Source organism: Falco naumanni, chromosome Z (genome assembly GCF_017639655.2).
Source record: "Falco naumanni isolate bFalNau1 chromosome Z, bFalNau1.pat, whole genome shotgun sequence".
NCBI lineage: Eukaryota > Metazoa > Chordata > Aves > Falconiformes > Falconidae > Falco > Falco naumanni.
In genome coordinates, this window is record NC_054080.1 from 35,654,048 (window position 1) to 35,679,086 (window position 25,039).

Genomic DNA, 25,039 nt, shown 5'->3' on the forward strand with positions numbered 1-25,039 from the left:
AGTATTTCAACTGTAAAGGATGAAATAACAGACTAGATGGACCAGTGGTCTGACTTCAGGGTAATAAATATTTTTTTTTTTCAGGTAAAAAAATAAAAACTGCTCTGCCTCAGTTATGACAAGTGGTATGCAATTCAGGCATTTTTGCCATGGTTAGTTATACCATTTATGAGGATATTCTAGTCTCAACAGTTACTCCCTTCATCTTTTCCAAAAAAGACCTGAAAAATGTAACTTACCACAACATGCAGTTTGGGAAATACTGTGATAAACTAAAAATACTGCTTAAGTCAATTCAGGACTTCTTTTTCAATGACATATTTCAAGCAGAGAAACTTGTTTTCCTCCTAGCTATTACAGCATCACAGGTCTGGTTAATAAAATAATTTGAATACTGAGGACTGAACAAAAACTGAAGGAAAAAAAATAAAGAGGACAGGTTACCTTCACAATTCATCATTGGGCCTGGCTCAAATCCTTCATGGCAGTTGCACTCAAAACTGCCAACCGCATTCGTGCACGTACCGTTTCCACACGGGTTGCCAATTGAACATTCATCAGTATCTGTATATAATGAATAAATGCAAACTGAAGAGAAGTGGGACACATCTCAAATTGTGTTTTAAATTCCAGTGTTAATATTCTTAGAGTTTATGAAATATATACATACCAATGCAGTGTACTCCAGTATAATCTAAGTTGTATCCCATGGGGCACTCACAGCGGAATGATCCATCAGTATTGATGCAGTGACCGTTTGCGCAAATCCCTGGGCTTTCAAGGCATTCATTAACATCTAAAAAGCAGAAAGATATTAGCAACCACTTAGCTGATTCATTTCTGTATCAGGTTTTAAAAAAGCATTTAAAAAGCATTTAAAAAAACACCTGAGCACCTTATTCTGTTTGTCTCTAGCCACGCAATTTTAAAGATAATCTTTTAACTCTCATTTCATAATGGTCCACATTTATTAAAGGTCAGCCTCTTGTCACCTGGGGCTGTGGGGAATTAGCCATCACATACTATAATATCCAAGTCTAGTTTTAAGTACAAATAATTTCTGTTTTGTTTAAATTCTCAGGCAAAAGTATACATACCTTCACGTGTATCATCAATTCCAGGAATGGTTCCATGACCATATGGACAGAGATCCTGAAAAGCAGCTGTAGAGGTATGTTTATTTAAAAAAAAGAGTGAGAGACAGAGAACCATGACAGACAGTTAAAGCCATCCAAAAATCTTCTATATCACACTTTTCATAACTGTCAACTGTTTAAATCACGGTCTTTATGCTGTCTGGCCAGATACAAAAGTAAAACTGTCTCTAGGTCAGGGAAGCAGCTCTAGAACTCATTGAGCTTCAATGTGGTGGTTCTTGGTGCCTTCCCCTTTCTGTACTTGGAGAAAACCAAGAACTGAAAACTGTTGATTACTTCAGGGATTCTTGGCACTATCCCATTTTGCTCTTTTTTGCCTAAAGCAGACTAGATGTACAGATGGAGGCTACTAGTTCATCTCTCTACACAGCACAACTGACAACTCAGTATTTTTCTTTTGCTGTGGTTTCGTCTATTTAATTATATTAATTTTGTTGAACTGAAAATGGTTCTAGAAAAGCCTGTTAAGAAAGAATGCCAAAAAGATCTCTAATGATCAAAAAGTTACAACACAATTGTGCTTTTCCTTTTCTCCCACCTAAAAAGGCTTTATTTTAAATCTTGGTGTGTACCTTCTTCTTCCTTTGGACAGAGCTCACAAGGATCACCCCATCCTTCTCCTGGCATTTTGCTGCAGCAACACTTTGCCTTTGTGGTGTTGAAAGCCTTTGGCACTGAGCATTTCCCATTCTCAAAGTTAGTGAAACAGAAGCTCTGGCGAGTATCTAAAAAAGAAAATACAGTTACTTGTAGCTAACCCTTCCTGGTTAGATCTTAACTGTCTAGCCCTGAAAGGAGTAATATAAGGTCTTTGTTTTTCATACTATTTTGAAAGCACTTTCCAGCACTCGTAAGGACACAGTTTGGAAGGACCTGCAGAGGTCCCTTTTTACTCATTCTAGAGAGTATCTGTTATGTGTCAGAAAAAATTATTACATTCCTTAATCATTAACTTACCAAAACATCTCCGTCCATTATCAGACAGCACAAAACCTGTAGGACAGATGCACTGAAAACCTCCTGGAGTGTTTGTACAAGAGCCAAAGAGACAGGTGTTGGGATCCTCATTACACTCATTAATATCTGTAAATTAATGGAGAAAAGGTTCACCATAATGCCACTGGCTATGAATTCCTTGGTAAAGAAAGATTGTTAATTTATTTATTTATTTAACTTCAGCAGGAAGTGCTCCTCCAATAAGGCATGCAAGAGACAAAGAAGCCTGAAGGTTCCACCAACTCTTTCAAATTGGAGTGTTTCACTGGTATGCACTTTCCTTTCCAAATCCCATTCTCTGTTCTTTGTCATATTTATAATATAAACATCAAATAAAAACTTTCAGGCTGAAACAGAGGAGAGCATATATTTCTGAAAAGAAAAATATTTTTCTCTAAACATAAAACATCCAAAAATGAATTGTTAAAAATTTGTATATTGGGGATTCCATGTCATTAAAGGTGGGCTTTTTTCACGCTGATTGACTTCGTTCCTGAACTATAGCTAGTTATTAGCAGCGAGAGACCTATGATTATATTTATATATTCAGATTTGTATTTACTAGTCTTCCACAGGCATTCTTGATATGTTATTTAATTTTTTTCCTGCTCAATTGCATAATTTAAGATATATTGTTATGACTATAAAACTGTGAGATTTATTTTGTTAAAATTGAGTTCTTTTTATAAGTATCAAAAACGTTAAGATGAGAGTACTTAACATAAACATTAAGTGCCTATAAAATTCTGCAGCTAAAACAGTACCAGGCTGCATATGCTGCATCTAATTAGACAACGGACAGATTAAGAAAAGTAATACATTAATAGACCTTTAATTTTTCATATCTATTATTTAAAACTGTATTTTAATTTTATTCTGCAAATACTGACAGAAGATATAAGCTTCCTTGCTAAAGTAACTTGCAGAGTTAATTGTAATTTAATAAATTCTGAAAGTGTATTCTAATAAACCTCAAAAATTATACCTTCAGAACAACCCCTCCCGAGTCTTTTACTAAGGGTTTTTAAAAGAACCATCAAAGAGATCTATGGCTGTATAAGCACTTTACATTAATATCCATATTGATCTTAACATGTATGGAGGAACAGGTATTCTTCACGGATGCTGCGTCACCAAATTTCTCTGATACTGGTTGGACTCCCTACTATACTGAATCTTAGAAAACTAACCTGTATTAACCAGTAAGGAAAAATGGAAATATATCACAAGGAAAATAAAAGCAGAGTGATGGAGGAATAGATTCTTTGATGTTACTTCTGAAAAATATTACCTTGAGTCCCATTTTCAGAAGTTACTATTAGGTATAGCACATGAACAAACCACTGTACCACAATCTGGCATTATGACTAAACTCTGCTGTAGCTTCCCATGGACAGGCTACTACTATGTGAAGCATTTTATGTCAGTTTGTTTCAGTGAAAAAAGTAATTAATTTCCCAGTTAGTGTGGCAGTTGCTAATATACAAAGCTCAGCAGTTCAGCTGCATTAATGGGATGGAAAAAATGCTCTTTAGAAGTACTGATTATTACTGTAATGAATGGCTTGGAACTACTGTAAGAAACTATTTTTGTGGCCATAATGAACAGGTGACTAGTCAGACTGTGGAAGTAAATGAATCCTTTCCCCTTCATTCCCTTAAAATTGAAAGAAATACATTAAATAGCTAGATGAAAACTAAGACTTTTTCTGTGGCTCTCATTTTCCTGCCTATAATCACTCTGAGCTCAAAAAGTAATCTAGCCATTGCCCACCTTCATGCTACAGACAGAAGTAATGAATTCTTATAAAGTTTGCATTTTAGATCAATAGAAAGTAATGGGAAATGTATGTTGCAAGAACTGTCATAATATTAATCAAAGTATTAGTATAATCACATGTGATTATCTAGGCATTTTCTAGGTACTTTAGCTGAAAACTTTCTGGACACATGGCAGAATGAAAAAAAGAATGTAATTAAGTGCCTTTTACTCAGTTCAGGTAAAAATCTGTTCAGGCAGTCACTGATGCTGTCAAAAACATCCAAAAAGATTCTGTGAGGATACTAAAGTGTCCATAACCTGTGATATTGCTGGAAAACCAAAAGCTTTCATTTTAAATTCATGATTTTACAACTGCAGATGATTTGAATTCATCTCAAACATAACTGCTAATATGGGAACAGCAGCTGCCAAAAGAAACCATGAAGTTGGCAGGCAAACTGAATATGGTGGCATGATACAGAAGGATGAGAGAACTCTAGGGCATAGAAAATAAATCCTGTTGTTCAAGACAAATATTCAAAATAGTTCCTGTGATCCAGTTCCTGCACCCATAAAGATTTAGGTGGCTCTAGGCCAAATCTTTATGTCCTCACCAGTGTTTTCTTCAGTTCACACAAGCACAACTGCTCATTTATTATTGGGAGTTATTTGGATGTATGCATGTCTGGGGTGTCGCACTGTGGATAACTGGCTAGCTGAAAAGGGTCACATAGACATAGTCCAGGACTGGACTATGTCTATGTGACCCTTTTCAGCTAGCCAGTTATCCACATCGCACCGGCGAACTTCAATCATTTATGTGAAAACCAGGTTTCTTAATATATTCACAGTGGACAGAGAGGTGCTTACTCCATCTCTTACCATGCAGAAACCTAAGGCTTCTAGGTTATCTGCCTAAAACTAGTTGTGTGCAGCTTCCTTGCCAGGTGCCCCATGTAGTTAATTTAAATGCCCAATAAATTCACAATAGTCCTGTGCTTTGCTCTGCTGGAAAAGGGAGTTGTAACTTGGATTTATTTCTCATTCTCTGCCACACCAAATCTTCAGTCACTGTGTGACATTCAGCTCCTGAATGATATTCAAGCCTTTAAATGAGGCTTGAATGAACAAACAAGAACATGCAGACTGATGAAAGGCCTGGTGTAGCCTCTTCCTGTGAATGTCAGCATAGAAGAGCCATTATACAAAATACAAAATCAGAAACCAGTTCTTACAAGAAACCAGTTTAAGCAATTGTTCCCATAAGCTCCATAATTTTATCAAGATTTTAAAATGTCATAGCCCTCTGAAACCAGAGGCTTAGTTCATGCATTAATTGCCAGTAATTACCTTCCCGTAAACACTATATAAATCCAGTACACAGATTTTTTAAAATAAATGATAATTTTTTTTAAAAAGGGAATGAAAGATAAAATACCATTTTTTTAACAAGTATTTTTGTTTGCATTAATGATGATGTTAATGTACAAAATACAGGGCAATACAGTACAAAATATCTTGCCTTCCATTTTTAAAACATCCTCCTGAAGACTTTTCCTACCTATTTTCTGTCACCATGATTTTAAGTTGGGCAACATTCACAAACATGAGGGTGTACAATGACTTTCCACCAAATCGGAACCAGACACTTTTTCTAATTTTTAAATTGTTCAGAAGCAACAATTACAACTTGCCTTACCAATACAACTTTCACTTTTTACTTCATATCCTGGTGGACAGATGCATCTGAATGATCCTTCCAAATTTTGACAGGTACCAGGATAGCATGAACCGGGTAGTGCCACACACTCATTAGTATCTTTGGAGAGTAGATGGAAGCAAGAAAGGTTTAGAAACATGTAATTCTTCTAGTAACAAAACAGGCTTATTCATGAAAAAGACTGTAGGATACTTTTAAAATTTTCTTTTATAAGGCATTTAAATGCTAGAAGACCAACAATTATTCCTAAGCTCAGTTACTTCTGCTGTGTTTTCATTAAAGTCACTGTGTTTGTTTTTGTTTTTTTGTGGGTTTTTTTGTACTTAGGCACTCATACTGCGGTGCTTTCCCCTAGATGAGATCTAACAGTTTGATTGTTTCAGCTCATCAGTACTTCACCATCTCCATGTGGTATCATACATACCAATGCAATTCTTGCCATCTAGAGTAAGTTCATATCCTTCATTACATAAACATTTGAAGGAACCAATTTCATTGAAGCACTGTCCATTTCTGCACACCTGACCAAAGAAAGAACTGCATTCATCGATATCTGTAAAAAAAAACCAAAATAAAACCCCCTAAGTGAGAGCTGAGTCCCAACGTAGCATACACAGTATGTTATAAACACACTCAAGCTGCAATATATATTTCTGTGGAAAAGGTAAATGCAGCAACATGGGAACAGCTGGAAGCTAGTAGAAAGTAACTCTCATTCAAGTGCATTAAGGTATATGTTCTATTTAAACAACACTTTTTTTACAGGGTATTATAATTTTCAGACTTGCAGCATTACCTCAGCTACTGCATCTGGAGACATTCAATTACTGCCAAGTGATGGTATAATACTAAGTCCAGACATGGAAAAGAAAATGTTCTGAATTTTATCTGGATCTATATGCACTCAAGTTTCCTCCTAAAACCTGCCTTGTCATTTTCAAATTTTAGAATATGTCATTTGCTTTCCACAGGATAATTTTCTCCTTCACAACAGTTCTGAAAATGAGGCTTGAAAATGCTTATTAGTTTGTAGAGTTACTTCAAAAATGCAGACTTAAAGGAGCACTGCATAAGGAAAAATATAGATGAGAAAGTGTCAGTATAAATGAAAAGGAGATTGGATAAGCATCTTCAGAACAACTTACACATCACTGTTTCACAAAACCTGAATTTGAGTGATGAAGATTAACTTTAGTTTTACTGAAGAGGTTTTAAGTCTTCTTCAGAAACACTAAGTACCAGCTCCTGAAAAAGATCTACCTCCTGCTTCAGCCAGTAGCTGTGCCTGTGTTACTAGTTTATTCCATAGTGCATTTCTTCTGTGTTACAGTTCTACAAGCAGAAATACCAGAAGTTGTCTTGGAATGGCTGAGATAGTTTGGAATAAAGCCCCAAGGCCTTCCAAGCTGTGAAGAGGAGTGCTAACAAAAGGCCAACTCTCTGAGTCAGCTTGGGCTTTTTGGCCTCCTTGAAGGCAGAGCCTGGAGAAGTGGTGCTGGATGCTCCTGGCAGTAGATTGGCAGCTATATGGCCAAAGCAAAGAACCTCCTTGGCAAAAATAGTGCCATTCTTTGGCAGCAGACTCTTCTTACTTGAACAAGTTTTTAATTTTCTCTTTCCTGTAGGAGGAGAGGATTTAAAATACTTATTTAAGATGTTTTAGTTCTCTTCTGAACCAGAAAGCAACCCATAGACTCGGTCCCGTCTTCCTTCTGTAACAGGAAGGAATGTAAAGTCTTCGGCTCCTTTGGCTTACATTGCACAAAGGAGAGGATCTCCAGAGACTTATGATCCTGTTCTTCAGCCCAGGAAAATTTTAATTGCTTTATCACAAGTATCCAGGAATTTAAATTGTCCAAACCCGTCAGATGTTCTGGTGTCCTCTGCATTAGAGAACAGGAAATCACAATGCCTGTATAAACTCTGTATAAGCAGAGTTTGTCTTAGGAGTGCAGATCTGGTAGATTAGTTGTACTGGCATTCTTACTGTTGGTCTGCTTTCTCTTTCACACTGTGTGCAAGTGTCAAGTAATACGGGGAAATAAAGAACTGATTTAAATTCATGAGACAACACTGGTAGCGTGATATTATATATACTTATCCTGAGTGGTGCCTATGGACTGTGCTAGTAGTCAAGGACGTGTGCTGTAATTACCCAGGGGATCTAATGGAGGTGAGGGCTGCATTGTCAGTGAACTGTAAGGTTGCCCCAGTGGTCCAGAGATTAAGTTTTCGTTATCTCAAGCTGGCCAGTAAAAAATATTTTTAATTAATTTAAAAAATGATAGTAGGGCTGGTAACAGTACCAGTTACTGCACTGAGTTAACTTTCTTAGCACCCTGACCTGTCTTCTGTTTGAGTTTTAAATGTCTACCATCCTCCTTGGCATAGCAAACCAGAAGCAATGAAAATAAAGTTTGGATTACATCACCTACCCATACAATCATTATTATGAGTTAATTCAAATCCTGGGTAACACAGGCAGTTATATGATCCAACTGTGTTTTTACAAGTTCCATTTCCACATGGATGGCGTTCACATTCATCAACATCTGCAAAGAGAAACAAAACTGTATGTGGGAACAGATTCTCCCAGGTATGTGTTCACGTATGATCTGTACACAGTGACAATATTCTAACCCTCAGTCTCTCTCTTCATTTGTCATGTTTTTAATTTATACTACTGATTTTTACAGCTTCTGGGTACACATAGGAAAATGTTACATGATGCATTTTTATATGTATTTTAAAATAAGATATACAGTTACATGCAAAGACAAAAGTAAATGCATGTGCAGTATCTCAAAGCTTTCTGTCTTTCTGTTTTCCATACTGACATTTCTTAATTTCTTAATGTGCACTAACGCTCAGAACTTAGTACAAAGGATCAAGTGTCACAGCCCTGGAACTATCTCTAATTTTATGTACATATTTTACTCTTAAAGCCCATGAAAACATGTTGAAATGTTCTATAAATGTGTTTTGTGTCATTGTTCACAGGTCAATTTACATATGTAAATATGTCAATACTACATCCAGAATTATAAAGACTGCTTACAAACTCATCAAAACATCCATTTTCAAAAGGCATTAAAATTTAGTGTTTCCTGCTGTGTGCTTCAGTAACAGTAATTTCTGGAGTTTCATGGGGATCTGGAAGATATTTAGATCTTGTTCTCCTAGTTCTTGTGGACTTTCTGTAACATTTTATTCACTTACAGAAGGTAAACCTCTTGTCATACAGATCATTTCCATAACCCGTTATTGTCTAGATCTGAATTTTGTACTAAAATTTTTTAGAAATGTAGAGTTATTTAAGTTAGTGTTCTGAGTAACCAGGCTCTCAAAATTTTGCATTGTTAACACAAGTCACTTTCCCAGACAGCCTCCTCAGATGTTTGACAAATGTGATTTAGTCCAAATACGAGAAGACTCAAGGCATAGTATTTATGCATATTTATGTAATACAGCGTGAATAGGTTTCAAATGTCTGTTTGAAGGTGAAATTGGAACACACTAGAAGACACTGAACTTCTTTATAGTCTTGAACTGGCATTTAGATGATCATTATTTAAAAAATCAAAATATTTTTTATTAATAATTATGAGAAAAACACTCTACTTTTGCATTCTTATTTCTTATCTCTACCACATCATCATTTCAATACAAAATTAGTATAGATTTTTTAGATTAAACGTGGGATTCTGGTTTTTAAATGAAACATAAACTCAATAAATTTATAAATAATTGAAAAATCTGTGTTTTTAAATCTCCAAACTCTATCACTCTGTGATATCTCCTATAAACTTCTCTGTCAAATAAGCCACTGTGACAGATTTTTGTGAAAATGGGGTTAATATATTTTTCTGTGAGAGTCTAAGAATAAACACTATAATATTTTTTTTTCTTAAACTAATATATCCCCTCCAAGGACAACTTCACATACTTTATCCACAAAACTCCAGAAACTTATGAATCAGTCTTTTAATGTCACTATAATCTCCTCAGAAATTTAGACTCATCTACTCCCCCTTTAAAAAAACCAAAACCCAAACAAACCACACACAAAAGCATTTTCTTTCCATACCCATGCACATAGTCTGGTCTGGGGATGCCTTAAAACCATTGTGACATATGCACTGGTAACTTCCTTGCATGTCCACACATACACCATGACTGCAAACATTAGGAATTTCCAGACATTCATTGCGATCTATAACAAAAATATAAACCAGATGGTACACATTATTAACTTTTACTATTCATTCATTTTACACAAACATGTTTTTACAATCCGTTATTATTATTAAAACCAGGCTCAAAATTATCCATAACTAAACCTGAATCATATAAAACTTCATTTTATTGGAACTTCTTGCCTATACAACTCGAGGTTGAAACTACTGTTAGGATTCGGTTGATTCATTGAGAGTGTTCTTTAAAAATTCTGCTCTGTATTTTCTTCCCTTCTACAAAGAAACAGAGCTATAAAGTTAAAACTGTTATGCAAAACAGCAGAATACACAAGGTAACAACATAAATGCTTTTACCCTTTGAGAGAATCACACACATACCATTGATTAGGTACAGATTCAAACAGACAAGAAAAGTCAAACAATTTCTTACCAACACAGGCACCATTCGGTGAAAGTTTAAAACCAGGAGCACATTCACAGCGGTAACTACCAGGGCTGTTGATACAGTCTGCATTTCTCTGACAGAGACTGTCTCCATTGCTGCACTCATCAATATCTGAAATACCAAAAGTCATGGTTCAGACATCAGAAACCATGAGATAGTTACTTCTGCCTAGAATTTAGACTGTATCATCTGTCTTGTGCAAGATGAGTATTTTGTTCTCAACAGAACTGACCTTCAGCCTTCTGTGCCATAAATGCAAATGAAAAGCAAAATCAATACAATGTCATCCATAACATGCTTTTTGGATAAAGGAGGATCCTATGTATCCAACTTACATTGAAGTGGCTTTGCAATTTTAAATATCTGCCTGAAGAAATTAGTTTTCACGTTAAAAAAACATTCTTCTTTGCCTTTGAACTGAAATAGTAATTGGCACAGTTTGTTAGTTTTTTAAGGTGCACTTGCCAGCAAAAGACCCTTGAATAGCAACGACAAAACTCCATTGATTTTAGGACACACAAAATTTCACCATTAGATATGGTGATATGCTATGAATATCTGTACCTATAAAACTGTAGAAGAACAGACAGAAGACTTAAAAAATCAAGGGAATTTTTCTTCGAGAATTTTTAAGAACAATAATTAAATTTCCTTGCTAAAATAAAATAAAATAAAATAAAAGCATTTAATTTACTTCCTATTTAGGAGTCAATGAATTGCCTAACACAAAACTATTACAAATTTCACTAAGTGCATGCACATATGTATTAAAGACAAACATGTCCAAGCTGATTTATATACTTGAGCCCTACAAACAAGCTCACAGTCTGTCTCTTGGATTTTGAGAAACATGGGAATTAAATGTTCCCTTTTGCTTTAAGACAAGCATGCTTATGGGAGCTAAGTAGAAAATAACGTCGTTTCAAATCACCTTCACAGACCAAGAGCAGGTCATTGTAGCTGAATCCAGTGGGGCACTCACAGCGGAAGCTGCCAATCTGATTGATGCAAACACCATTTGCACAGATTCCTGGGATTTCCTTACATTCATCAATGTCTGAAAGTGAGATCAGCTAGTCAAAGTACAGTACTTCATGCCTTTTCATACTGCTTGTATTCTCAATTTCACTGTGCTTAAAACTGAGTTGAGAAGTTCCTTCTAATTTACAGAAATTGTATACAGGATATAAATCTAAACATACACCCATTATGAGAGAAAATAAACCATGTGAAGTTCAGGAAGTGGTCAAAACAGAGTAATACTAAGTATTAGACAAGATGCAGAACTGTTACAAAAGTGCAGATAAGACCCACAACATTTTTAAAGCCAAACTCTTTCGTCTTACCTATTAACACTCAAAACCATGAACTAGGATGCAGGGTAAGCAAAAGATTGTAACAGAATATAGAAATAAAGAAATACAGATGAGAAATATTTTACTCAAAACTTGGTCTCACAACTTCTGCCACCACTGTAACTCTAGAATGAAATTAGAATTTTACTATATTAAATGTTCATTTTAGTACCATCATGCAGCTGCAACAACCTTATACAAAACAATTTTTGGTTAAAGTAAGTTTAGGGACACTTACCAACAGCTTTCCCAGTATGAATGTCAAAAGTGAAGCCAGGAATATTCCCACATATGTTCTTGAATTCAGCTACAGCAAAACAGAGAACAATGCATTTTTAATGAATATTTCAAATCTCCCCAAAATTACTTCTAGTCGTCTCAGCTTTTCAAGAGTTGATGTATGCCAAATCCACTCAGAAGAGCCATTGCCTCTTGTACCAATTGTATTGAAAATTCAGATTGCCAATAAATAAATGCAAATTGAAACACTAACTCACACTTTGCTTTTCTCACATCTTTGCAGACTTTCATGCTTGAGTAAATGTGTAGTTTGAAAGAGCAACACTTCAGTATTTGTTTTAACTAGACCTTCTTAACTTACCTTTTAAGGTTTATTCCTGCTTTCTAGACATCTGTAGAAAGAATCTGCAGCAACAGTTTCAGACAGCAGAAATAAACATAACTTACCAGCACCTAGCCTTATTTGATGATACTGTGTTCTTTTCTGAAGAAAGTACTGTACTTTAGTTGCACTAGTCTGTAGAGCAGAATGGACACTCTACTCTAAAAAGAGATGCTCCAAAAAAGAGCATTAGTTTAATATGCTCATTTTATATTGTTTTCCAGAGGATCTTCAGGATTGGAAAAGCACAGTATAAAATCAATAAACATATGGTTTTCCAGGCAAGGTGTATGAATTTGAGTGGATTTGCAACATATAGAAAAATGTTGCATATTTCATGTCATACATACATGTTGAATGTTACGTATTTCACATATTACATATGACAAAACATAGAGTTTCTAGCATGGAATCCATTAATTACTCTAGGATAATAATTCACCTCTAAATCTGAAATGCAGACAAATTATTAGGCATCTCTCCTAGCACCAGAAAAAAGGAAAGGAGACCCTTCTATTTTCCTGTGAATAATGATCTTTAATCTAGAGCAGTAATAGTTGATTTCTCTACTGGCCATAGTCTGAATTTCTTGATCATCTACATTTTAATGGCAGATCTTCAGCAGCTTATAATTTTGTAAGGTTTAACCCCTGGGGTTACAACTTGAATAATTCTTGTGTCCATTACACCAAACATTCATATGTATTACAATTTCAGCAAATGTAGTTCGTCATTGCTCAGAATGAGATTTGGCAAAATATTTTTCTCACATTCAAACATTCTTTTTTTATTTCTTGTAGAAGCCAAATAGGATCCAGTATACCTGAACTTCAGCATTTTCTTCTCTCTTATGTCCTGTTGTTTAATGACTGCTTAATGCCTACTGCGGTTATTCTTGCAGTACAGGATACTGGGCCATAGCGATCCCTGCCATGGTGTTTTCCCATTTAGCAGTTTTCTGCTTTTTCATACGAACATGTATAAGATTTGAGGGTTAGGAAACAATTCTTTTCTGCATGGAGCTTAATGCCATTTATAAACACACATACTAGATAAAAAAGAGGACCTTGCGTTCACTGCCCTGTCTCCATGGGCAATGACAACACCTACTCCTCATAAAACCTAAAACATCAGGTCTGGGAGGATGAAGAAGAGGCTCTGAGTGTTGCAAGCCTTCTTACATTTTGTGTTATGCTACCTATGTGTTCCATACAATCCATTTAATAGTTTTTCCATAGTTATTTTCTATTTGTACTGTGTAGAAAAAGAGCATATGATTAGGTAAGGACTGTATGATAATGCATTTATACACAATGCCAAATTATCCATGCACAAACACACCAGAGATTTACTTTCTGAAAGCTTGACTGTATCAGTGAGTTAAAAAGTAATTCAAAACCCCACATACTTATCACTATATTATTTTTTAGGACAAAAAGATCTATCACGTAACAGAAAAAAAACCCTCTGAGGTCAACACTCTTGAACTGATCAAACCATGGAAGAGTTCTGTAAATATTTGGTTACCTCTTAGCAGTGAAGCAGCTTTTTACACTTCTTTGGGTGAAAACCCAACCAAACAAGAATGGTTATTTCTGATGAAAGTCTGTATGGTAATGGTATAATATACGGTATGTATAATGTATAAAACGAAGCAATACAGTCTTTACTACCTAAAGTCATCAAATAGAAATTGATTGTTAAGCATAAATATATAAAACGAAGAAAGAGCTCTGTTCTCAAAGGAAAAAAAATGCAAATGCGTTGGCATGTGAAGTTCATTTAGAGGAACAATACAATTCTCATCAGAGCAGAATAATGCTCTTAATGAGCTACTGGGCTTAGTCTAGGAAACTGGTTAAGGTCAGTGTATCATAACCCCTGTCTGTGATGTGTAGCCCCCACCCAGACTTCAGAACAACTGATTATACCACATAAGTGCAGCTATTCAACCATTTACACTTGGAATTTGTGTTTGATCCATCACGCAATCTCTTTTCATGGTGAAAAAGTTCAACCATGTCTCCAAATACAGTAAAGGCATTTAGAAGGGCTAACAAGGCAATATTGAAATATTTCAGGAAATATTTTAACCCCATAACTGCTTGCAGACTAAGTGGAGTTGTCTTTAACAGATCTTTAAAAGCTGCAGAAGTTTTTGAGAACTTCAGTCTTATGAATTTAAAATAATTCTTTCTTCCACCCAAGAATACTAGTTGCATGAATCCCTACTAGTACTTTGCTGTATTTTTCTCATCATGTTGTCATCATAATGACAATTTTATGGCATCGAGATAAATGGTTATGGGAAATAATTTTATGAGCAATCTGTGATAGCAAACATATTTCCATCTCCCATTCCTGACTGCTAGGAACATCCCTTAATTTCCCCTCCTCCTACTTAAGAAAGAAAAGGAAGAGGTTGTTTTTTTCTTTTCAGTCCCACTTTCCTCCTCTTTACTGCTTGGGGGGGGGGGGGGGGGAAGTCTTTCCTAAATGATCTGCTTTTTCTCTTATGACACCAGGATAAACCACTTGGAATGAAAGTAATACATTCTTTACACTAACATCACAAATGATGTAGCACCAGAGGTATGGGTTTAGTGGCAGTAAACTTGCGGCAAAGTCAATGAACAATAAAATGTGTTTGTACTAAACAGGCATCTGAGGTTTTTAGTTTTGTTTAGGCACCTTTACTTTTTTTGCAAATGTAAGAATCTTTTTAATGAAGGCCAGGTGCTACTGTCAGGTTTCCAAGTTGGTGATTTTCCCACCAATCAGTTTTTGGAGTGGAGCTTTCACGAGTGTTTTATTCCAGGCAAGGAACTCCATAAACACTATCTGAAAAAGAACTATACCTTATTTTCACCTCCCTTTAAAGAAGGAAGTTTTTACAATGCTCTGCTTATTGAGCTTTTGCAAGTCCATCACTTTCAACAGAGAAAATGTAAAAGCAACCAAGATGATCATGTGTGGATACAAGTGAAAAAATTTAGAAAGGCAATGCACTCAGTAATGAAACACAGTCTTTTTGTTCTGACAGATTAGAACTACCAGGATAAATGTATCCCCAACTAAGCAGTAACCAAATTATACTATCCTAAATTAATTATCCTGGAAGACAGACCAGGTAGCCAGCATCTTTAACCTCAGTGTTATTGCCCAATGCTTGCTTTTCCAGAAACTTCCAAGTGACAGCTTTAGAGATGGGAGTTCTGTAATCATGCATTCAGAAAACTTGCTTATGCCTACTGCACCACCCTGGTTGGTCTTACCTATGCAAACATAGATATTTTGACATAAAGTGAAATAACTGAAAGTAATTCTATATCCATACAAGGCATCTGAAAGCCTTGGCATTTCTTAGAAAGAAAGAATGAACCAGTCATTTCATAGAGCTCCATTGCCAAAAAAAAGGGGCTAAATAATTACATCTACCTACAGACAACTATCTTACAAACATCAGTTTAGCTATACAGGGATGACATACTCCTGCTGCTGATGGGAAGGTCAGTCTGTAATTTCCAGGCCTTTTTATCCATCTCAGCGACACGTGACAGTGGTTTGTCCCCTTGCCCTTCCCTTCAGGGGCAGCTGAGAGGGGAAATACACATGTTCTTCCTGAATTATTTTTTACATTTGGGGGAATGATTGGCGCCTTCAAATTATACAAGCTGTATCTTTCCACTCAATATGGAGTGATACTTCTTCAACTTAAAAATATGGAAGAAATATCTATTCTTATTTAGCAGACTAAGACTTAATGCAGCCAGTGACAGGATGGCAGGGTATTGTCACTCTGCTTTGGGAGTACAGCAAAGGTTTTTTGGGGGCTGAAATTTAGCTAATAGGTCAAAGGAGCAGAGGAGTAAAGAAAGTAACAACGTGGGTTGATTAGAGTAGGCTTTACCTGTTCCTGGAGTTGGACATGGTTCACAAGGTTTGTTCCAGGCTTTCCCAACATTATATGTGCAGCAACACATTCTTTTGGTCACATTGAAGGGCAGTTCATTCTCACAGGAGGTTCCATTATAGCTTCTGTAGCAAAAGCTTTTTCTCATGTCTAGATGTGAGAAAAGAATCACTTACCAAGTAATCAACAAACTAACTAAAAAAATACTAATTAAATATCAACCCTCTATCAATCTGGACAGTGTTTCATTAACTCTGGCTTCTGCATGGATGACTTAAAAATAATTTAAAGATTGAAGTAGCCTACAGTCTCTGTTTTAGACTCACCTGAAAGGTGACATATTTTCAGTTTTCATTCAAAGACACAAAGCAAAAAAAGGACAATTCCCAAGAAATCAGAAACACACTGTAGATGCTCATCAGACCCATTTGTATAGTAAAATCTACTACTTGGAATGACTAGTGAAAATAAAAAAAAAGATTTCTGAGTTCTGTTAAGGAATAACAGTACTTGAACACTGCATGTCAGTCATTGGGATCTCTTTCCTGGCTACATGACCTAACTGTCTGGTAGTTAAAGGTAGGAAAAAAACTATACAAGGCTAAATTTAGAACTGGCTTCATTGAAAAGGAAATTTTAAGAGTCTGCTCCAAAGCAGTCTGATACTCAGACAGTTCTAGTAAAGATGACATTTTGCATACCCATGCAGTTATGTCCTCCGTTCACCTGCATATATTCAGGTGGGCAAATGCAGGTGTAGTTCCCCAAGGTATTGTAGCAAGTGCCAGGACCACAGACACCAGGAAGTGCAACACACTCGTCGATATCTAGAGACCACGTGAGAACACTATAATTAACAAGGGAAAAGAGGACCAAGTCCTAGCAAATGTTTCTGAGAAATATGACTAAAATAAACCATGCTAGGTTAACAAAAAAGTTTCATTTAAATGCTAGCTTGGACAGTATGGTTCAGATTTGCATTAAATAGCTATTGTAATAGTTGCTGAAAAGTCATAGTGTTAACCTTTATTAAACCCAGCCAGTGAAGTGCAAGAGAATACCCTAAATGAATTCAAAGTTGAGGAATCTATCACTGAAACTAAACTAGACCACCTTGTGCCCCATTGGCTCCACAAAAAACATTCCCACCCTCTTCTCAAGGAATGTTACTGTCACTTATCAGTGTTCACTACTCCACTGAGAAATGACCTTTCAGGTACTCTATTTAGAAACAGGCAAGCTGAACAGTAATCACAGTCTTGCTGCTTTAATCTTACAATTACATACAATTACATACAGTTAATCATACAATTTTAATTTCATACCCAGTTTGGTCAGTTTTCTTCCCCAAGCTTAGTAGAGCCTCAGGATTCACAGGCTCTGTTTTGAAAGGTGACAATTTTTTTTTTTTCTCACAAACTCAATGAAGAAAGGGAAGCTGACTTTAAAACACTCCAAACTAGGAGAAACCATGAAAGATTCTTTACCTTTTGGGGTCTATTTACAATAAATATTTGGTGCTAACACTTACGACAAATCTCAAACACAGCAGGAAGACTAATATTACTTTTACTTCATGTTGCATAAATTAAACTGCTACTCTGAAACACTGTGAGGAGGACACCTTCTCTCACTTAAAATACAGGGAGCCTAGTGAAACTAGCAAGAGATACAAGGGGCTGAAGTGAGAACCCACAAATCATGAATAACCACTTTAGTTTACAGAATACATATAGCTGAGATATCTCAGTAGAAATAAATGTTAGTACACTCAAGTGCTGCTTTTCAAGTTTTGTATTAATGATATCACTGGTGCCAAAGATAATGACTTTAGAGAAGATGTTAGGTAATGATGTGGATACCATATTAACTTCTGGATTTAAGGCTAAAAATGGTTAAGTGTTTTTCACAATAACTGCACTGTTATAAGAGAAGGAGGTTTCAAGGGACTCAACCTTCACAGATTCTTGTCTCCTCACTGAGGTAGTAGCCTTTAGGACATTCACACTGGAAGCTGCCAAAAGTATTGATGCAATTTCCACCTTGGCAGAGACCTGGCAGTTCCTGACATTCATCAATGTCTGAAAACAGAAAACAAAACCCACCATATTTTCATTCCAGAATGAAAAGAAACAAAATACTTTAAGTATTCCCCTGAAATTTTACCAACTAGTAGTTTTTAACTGTTGTGTGGATTTCTTAGAATTATTATTTTTTTATTTATTCTAAATTGCACTTCATTAAAGCATGGATGAGATACTCATTCTCTCCCGTTCAAATAGCTCTTCAGGAGCACATAAATGTACATAAAGCACAGCTTAGTGAGACCATGGAGTTCAACTTCCATTACTGTTTACAGGAATTTGGAATCTAATTCCTCATTCCTGCACACTTGTTGGAACCAGGGTTTCTTTGTCCAATGAATATTTCCTGAAACTTACACCTTCCACTGATAAGCTGTAATTTTCATAAAAGATTTATCCTTCAGGGGCCAGTTTCAAAGGCCAGTTGAAGTAAGGAGACACACAAAATGTATGCATCAGCTTATTTTCCTACTGAAATATTGTTTGACTTCTTCAATATTCTTTTACAGTATGCCTTTTCATCATGTTGTTGTCCAGTTCATATTAGCAGAGGGCTTTGCTTTGCACTAAATGTAATGATTTCTGCAAAATATAGTTCCTGTATACATCTCTTCAAAGATGACACTGTTTTTTTATTGCCAGCCATCACAGTCATTTCCAATAAACTCACCTTCTAAAATAATGGTGATGGGATTTGGTCTGAATCCTTCTCCCCCTGGACAGAGAGTATTATATTCCGCTAAAGTAAAGTACAAGAGAAAGCATGTCAGTTATACGAGGAATAAAATGCTAACAACAGAAACATAAAATTTCATTTGTGTTTTTAATGAGTCTTCCTCCCTACACTCATTGGTTTTCTACTCTTCTTGACCTATTCACAGTGTACAAAGCAAGTGCATTAAATTAGTAGAAAATCAAGCTAAAACTAAGAGTTCTGCTTAAAACGTTACTATAACCTCAGATACTCTTAAGTCAGGCACCATATTGTTTTCTTCGTACTGTCCCTTTATAAAGGCACATATTTTCCATTTTGACTAGTTCTCTGATATGAAATGTCAGTATACCACTGATAGATATGTGTTACACTTAATATTCATACTATTATGAGACTGTTAAGAAAAACATGCTTGACATTTCTGTTGCACTAGAAGAACTTCAAAGCTCTCCAAAATTTTCAAGCCTCATCATGTAACAGTTTTGAAAGTACTCAAGAATGATTTAGAAATAATTAACCGACAGTCACTAACACTCTCCTTTGACAGCTACTGCAGCTCTCCAAATTTCAGTTCTAAGTATTATTAATATCTTTATTTCCCTATCAACACGGAGTGCTGGATAAAAATTCCTAGTAGATGCATCCAATCCATTCCATTCTTAAGACACACAAGCATATCTGCAATTAATTTAATATTTTTTTAATGGAAGAAAAGTAAAAGCAAAACAAAACAGTGCCCAAAACTACCCAAAGTACATGGGCCTGGTCCAGTGGGAAGTGACTCTGAAAGTTACCACTGATTTATTAGTGTGAGAATAGGTACCAAGTCAGACACATAAGTCTAAAGGCCAGGTCCACACCTTTGCATCACCCCTTTGGCAGTAGCAGGGAGACTTTCTTCTGTAACTGTGCCAGAACACTGCCTCATGAAGAAAATCATTTTCTTAAATGATAAAAGTATAGTAATACAGTAAAAGATTTCAAATATTTTTCCATCCCTTGTTAGCATCTTCTATATTAACAGGCAGGGGAAGAATAAGAGAACATTTCCTTACTGCTGTTTACACGGGGACATGTCTCACAGGGGTTTCCCCACGCCTTGCCCAGAGAGCAGCAGCATGAGGAACGACTGACGGCAACCCCAATTTCAGTGTTGCAGGACAGGCTCCCATCACCTCGTGGTCCATGCTTCAGGTAGCAATTGCCAACACGGTTATCTGTGTATAAAGCACATATGACTACAGCTGCACACAATGATCCAGACAAAGGAACAGCAGGCGTTCATTTCAACATTTCATATCTAGAAGCAGGAATTCAGATAACATTGTACTTTGCAAGCACAAAACACTCATAGTTATGACGTTAAGAGATAGCAGGGGAAAAGTGTAGCTTTAGCTTCCTAAGTACACAGAGATGACTAAAACATTTACATGTCTTCCAAAGTCACACTATACTCTAATGTAGCGTATATGTTATTCCCAGTCTTTTACTTCAGAGAATATCAGAAACCTTGCTGCAGTTCGCGGTTCATATTTTTTCTCCATATTCTGATTGTGACTAAGTTATGACTCTTTCTTGTGGAATTAGAAGTTACGTATTTTTCCATGGAATCACAGAACAACATCATGTTATTGCAAAAATTCTTTCACTGGCAAAGAAATCCGCCAAAAATCATTAATATTGAAACAAATAATCTCAATGTGCAGTAGGTTTGAGGAAAAGTAGTTTATTACTTCGCTCAAACTCTAACAACGATTTAGAGAACCGCTGTCATCAGTAGAATGAGCAAGGAATCGAAGAGAAATAAAGCTATGAGTTTTCTTACTACTGCACATACTGTCTCTTCTTTATAAATGGGAAGGAACCAACAGCGAGTCATAAGGAATGACAGGATAGTCAATTATAACATTTCTTATTACAGCCAAATAAGATGAATATTAATTTCCTCAAGACTAGCATTATAATTCTAAAGATCATCTCTGTAAATTAACTTGCTGTCAAAGGTTATCTCTAAAGAAGCACAGAAACCCACTCAAATTTTGATAAATTCATTGTATAAAGGTTGCAGTATCTTTTTGCATTTTTACTATTTCTGTTACTAGTATGATTAGAGAAACTTATTAATTAATTTTTTAATTATTTCCCAGATGTGTATTTTACCAAGCAATACCACATTTTTAATTTACTGCTTGCAGCAAGTGCCAGGTGCTACAGCCTTAGCAATTTACATGGAGTAAAATGAACACAGTATGATAAATATGGGTAGTTCATACTTTCAGAATTTCCAGAGTTTACCAAATGTCTTGCTAAGACATGGGTTTTCAAATTATCCTGAGGTTTGGGACATATCAATAAAAGAAGCTTGAATGCAACTTTCTGAATTGTTAGGAACTACTTGTTCTGGAGTTCCTCAAGTTAGTTAAATATGTATAATATAAAAACACAACTTCGCATTAATTTTTGGAGTCAATTTTCTTTTTTAAAGGGTCTTAACATCCACCATGAGAAAACCTCCAAGCTTTCCAAAGGATTTAAATTTATTTAAGCACTAATGGGTGAATCTTTCTGCAAAATTTAGGAGCATACTACAGCAGAGTATGTGAAAAAGGAGGGTGTTCTGGGCCCCATATATCCTACAACAACTGTCACTATCTCACCATAAACACACACACTGTTGTAAAGCTAAAATACTCTGTTAAGAATTGAATGGCAGAGACATATGTATTCTGTATGTCTCAGCTTCTGATGTACAGAGAAAACACCTCAAGCACGGTAATTTTATCTCCCTGGAGGCAAAATTTATCTGAGATCACTGATCAGCATATGTTAAGAGTGGAAACCTTTCTTTTTTTTTTTTTTTTTTTTTACTGCTTTTTTAAGAGGGCAAATCCTATTGTTCTCATTGTGGACTTGAGCTAAAACAACCCAAACATGGTTATTCTGAGTATACCTGTCTCCTCCTTTTCTCAGATTAATTTCATGCTTCTCTCCATTCATGGCAGCATGAAACATCTGCCTTTTTAAGAGAAATCAAGAAGAGATTTGGCTTCATTCTCCTTGGGGAAAGTGAAAAACAATGGCCATTTTGGAAGACAGCTTCAGCCCCAGACCTCAGGCCCATTAAGAACAATAGCAGATAATAGACCTTGGAATGAAGGCAGAGCCTGGAATTCTCTAGCACAATATCGATACTGAGTCCATGGAGAGAATTAGGTTTTGGCTTATTCCTCACATGAACTGTCTTGACACGGCACCATGTTCCTCATTGCCAAGGATAATATTTGTTTCTCCTGAATGCAACTGGAATTTAAATTCCTCCACCTTTTTTTTCTCAAGAGTGCAAAAGATAGTGCTGTTGAAGAGAACCAGAATCTCCTGTCCTTTGACAAGAAGTTTCCGGAATGTTTTTCAGCACATCTCGTGCAGTCCAGAAGCATAAAACTTTCCTTTTTCTTGCTGAGGTGTACTAGCCTCTGTGGTTTTGGGATTTTTTCCAAATGACTACAAGCTTAGAGTGAAAACGGGGTAATATTTTACCATGTGCCAGTGACACAAACATCACTGCAAGTGAAGCTGTAATTTGGAATTGCAGTCCTGAGACTATAAGAGATTACAAGCAAACTGAACTTCAGTTCTTCCCTCTTTGGACTGCATAAGTCCGTGAAGTAGACATACCCAAAGCATGCAAAATCTAGAACAAGAACTAGTATAGTTGCATTGGAATGGCAGTTCTCTTTGTTTCCACTTCCCATGCAAAATCATTTATTAGAACCGTTGTTGAAAGAAAAAAAGTTCAAAACCTAACAATGCCTATAATCATTAAAAATAGTATAACTGTTTCTAGTTGCACATGGTACCCCATCTCTTCAAGAGCTTCTAAAAATCGGCACACTAAAGTATCATTTCATTCATGGATTACGGCTTTATTTCAATTATCTTATTCTGATGATATTTCATGGGAAGCAGAGGCATTGATTGACCCTGTCAAAAACCAAAAGCTGAATGTTCACAGTGTTTTTTGCACTTTATGGAACCAGGCTGCAGAGAGATGGAAAGTGTACAGCTGAGGCTTGCAGCTCCTCCCACAGAAAGGTTAGTGGATTACAGTTCTGCCACTGTTCAGAACTGAACTTGAAAAAAACCCAAATCACAACCAAACCCCCGTGTTTGCTCAGGGAACTAAGTCTTTGGTGTCTCTTTTCTGTACAATCAGTCACTGAGAAACTAAAGATGCTTCTTACACAAGGGAAAGGGAGAGTCTTTGTACCAGAGAGAGGGACAGCCCTAGTAGTATTTCCTCAGAATAGAAATAGGGAAGGGTCAAGTAGTTTTTCTACCACTTTCTTAGTCAACACTTTTTCTTCAGAGAGGGAGGGCTCGTTCTCTCACTTGGGACTCCATAGAGTTGCTGGATTTACTCTTGAGCAGTCTCCCTTCTGTGGCAGAGGTTTCCTTGAGGAAACATGGGATCTCTGCCAAAAATGTCATTGGGACAACTGGTCCCGAAGTAGACTGCCAACTCAAACTCCCATTTTTTAGTGAAACATAAATCAGCTAGCAGTACAATAATTCACTCTCATAAGCTTCTTCAGACATCACTTATTCTTTGGTCATAATTCAAGGCTTGCAGGGCTGATCAGGCACAGCATTTGGTTGCAGGAAAGAATGAGGATTGTGGTAGTTATATGCTGCAGAAGGGGAGCCAAAAAGGCAGGATTTCATTGCTTCAACTGAATCTTCAGATGAGGCAAAGCTAAAAGTTTAAGTCAAGACTGCACCTGTAGAAGAAAAGCGTTAAGGCAGGAATGGTCAGAAGAGTCCATGGGAGACAAAAATCCAATTTCCAATACAATAGAAATAGATTACATAAATTCACTTTATTTTTAAAAATATTAGCTTAAAGTTTTAGAATAAATCGGCCAAGACTGTGCACATACGAAATTCTCAAGCAAGACTTGTTTCTAGCATCCAGAGAAGCAACAGAGAATATTCATAACCAGAATATGGAGAAACATGGAAAAAATGAACAGTAAAATTTATTCTGAAGGAAATCTGCAATTGTTTCAAAATTATTTGCTTAGCAAATATTAATTTGCCATCACACTGTAGTACTATTATCAAGATTTAGAAAATGGATAAGAGTTATAACTAGCAATTCAGGAGAAGTTGAGTCTTCCCAGGGTAATAAAATAAAAAGATTGTTTTTCCAAATAAAAAGTCAGAAGGCTTTCCCAGGATCACACACAAATCCTTATGGCTGAACCTCAGCCTCTCTCTCAACTTCCTCTTCCGCAAACTCCCCTAGACTGCTAGTATATACTCTAACCACATGACAGTCCTGTATCATGTAGCAAGGGGAAAAGGTAACGAAAACTCACTTTTAGTCTGTGTAAGCCAGACAGAATTACAGCAACTACAGTGAAATGTGTCTTTTACTTTGTTTCCAGCCAAATGAGTACCACAATCAGTTTTAATTCCACTTTAGACAAGCTAAAATACAAATCAGTCCAAGACACACCTAGGATTAAAACATTCAGTTTTTTAAATGAGAATTGTTGCCTGTCAGGAGAATGGAAATGCAGGTAATAAAGGTGTATTTAAAAGAAACTATAAACACCATTATTCAGTTAAAAAAATTAACTTCATCTCTCGAAAGCTATGTAACAGGATATACAGCACGTAGAAGTATAGTTTTTCCTTGTTGCTACCCTTACCTGCATCAAAACAGTCACTTTGGCTGTGATTTCTAAAGTAATACTTCAGGCAGCTTTCACTTACCCACACAACCCACTCCAGTAGGATTCAGCTGGAAGTCTGGAGGGCAATTACACTCATACCTTCCAGGAGTATTTATACAGAGACCATTAACACAATTAATGGGATCGGCACATTCATCAATATCTAAAATAGAAAGATCACATTTATAAATCTGCTCACTGGACAGAAAAGAACAATTTTACTTTTTAAAACAAAATGGGCAAGAAAATTTCAAATGCAAGTGAATTTTAGCTGAAATTGAACAAAAGCACTACTAATAATTCATCAAGCATTCAGGAATAACCTTTGTATAGTTGC

The 25,039-nt window shown here is 36.1% G+C and overlaps 1 protein-coding gene across 1 annotated transcript in view; it reads right to left on the reverse strand.

The window, feature by feature from the left end:
* FBN2 (fibrillin 2) overlaps positions 1 to 25,039 on the reverse strand; it is a 177,992-nt gene that overhangs the window by 17,262 nt on the left and 135,691 nt on the right. The window contains exons 36-53 of the mRNA XM_040580766.1: positions 24,743 to 24,865; positions 20,020 to 20,181; positions 18,920 to 18,988; positions 18,121 to 18,246; positions 16,867 to 16,992; positions 16,163 to 16,315; positions 11,869 to 11,937; positions 11,207 to 11,332; positions 10,261 to 10,386; positions 9,722 to 9,847; positions 8,070 to 8,186; positions 6,059 to 6,187; positions 5,614 to 5,733; positions 2,115 to 2,240; positions 1,730 to 1,882; positions 1,098 to 1,163; positions 671 to 796; positions 445 to 564 (exon numbers count right to left, since the gene is read on the reverse strand). Coding sequence (XP_040436700.1) covers positions 445 to 564; positions 671 to 796; positions 1,098 to 1,163; positions 1,730 to 1,882; positions 2,115 to 2,240; positions 5,614 to 5,733; positions 6,059 to 6,187; positions 8,070 to 8,186; positions 9,722 to 9,847; positions 10,261 to 10,386; positions 11,207 to 11,332; positions 11,869 to 11,937; positions 16,163 to 16,315; positions 16,867 to 16,992; positions 18,121 to 18,246; positions 18,920 to 18,988; positions 20,020 to 20,181; positions 24,743 to 24,865 — 2,163 coding nt within the window. The remainder of the gene's footprint in view (positions 1 to 444; positions 565 to 670; positions 797 to 1,097; positions 1,164 to 1,729; positions 1,883 to 2,114; positions 2,241 to 5,613; positions 5,734 to 6,058; positions 6,188 to 8,069; positions 8,187 to 9,721; positions 9,848 to 10,260; positions 10,387 to 11,206; positions 11,333 to 11,868; positions 11,938 to 16,162; positions 16,316 to 16,866; positions 16,993 to 18,120; positions 18,247 to 18,919; positions 18,989 to 20,019; positions 20,182 to 24,742; positions 24,866 to 25,039) is intronic.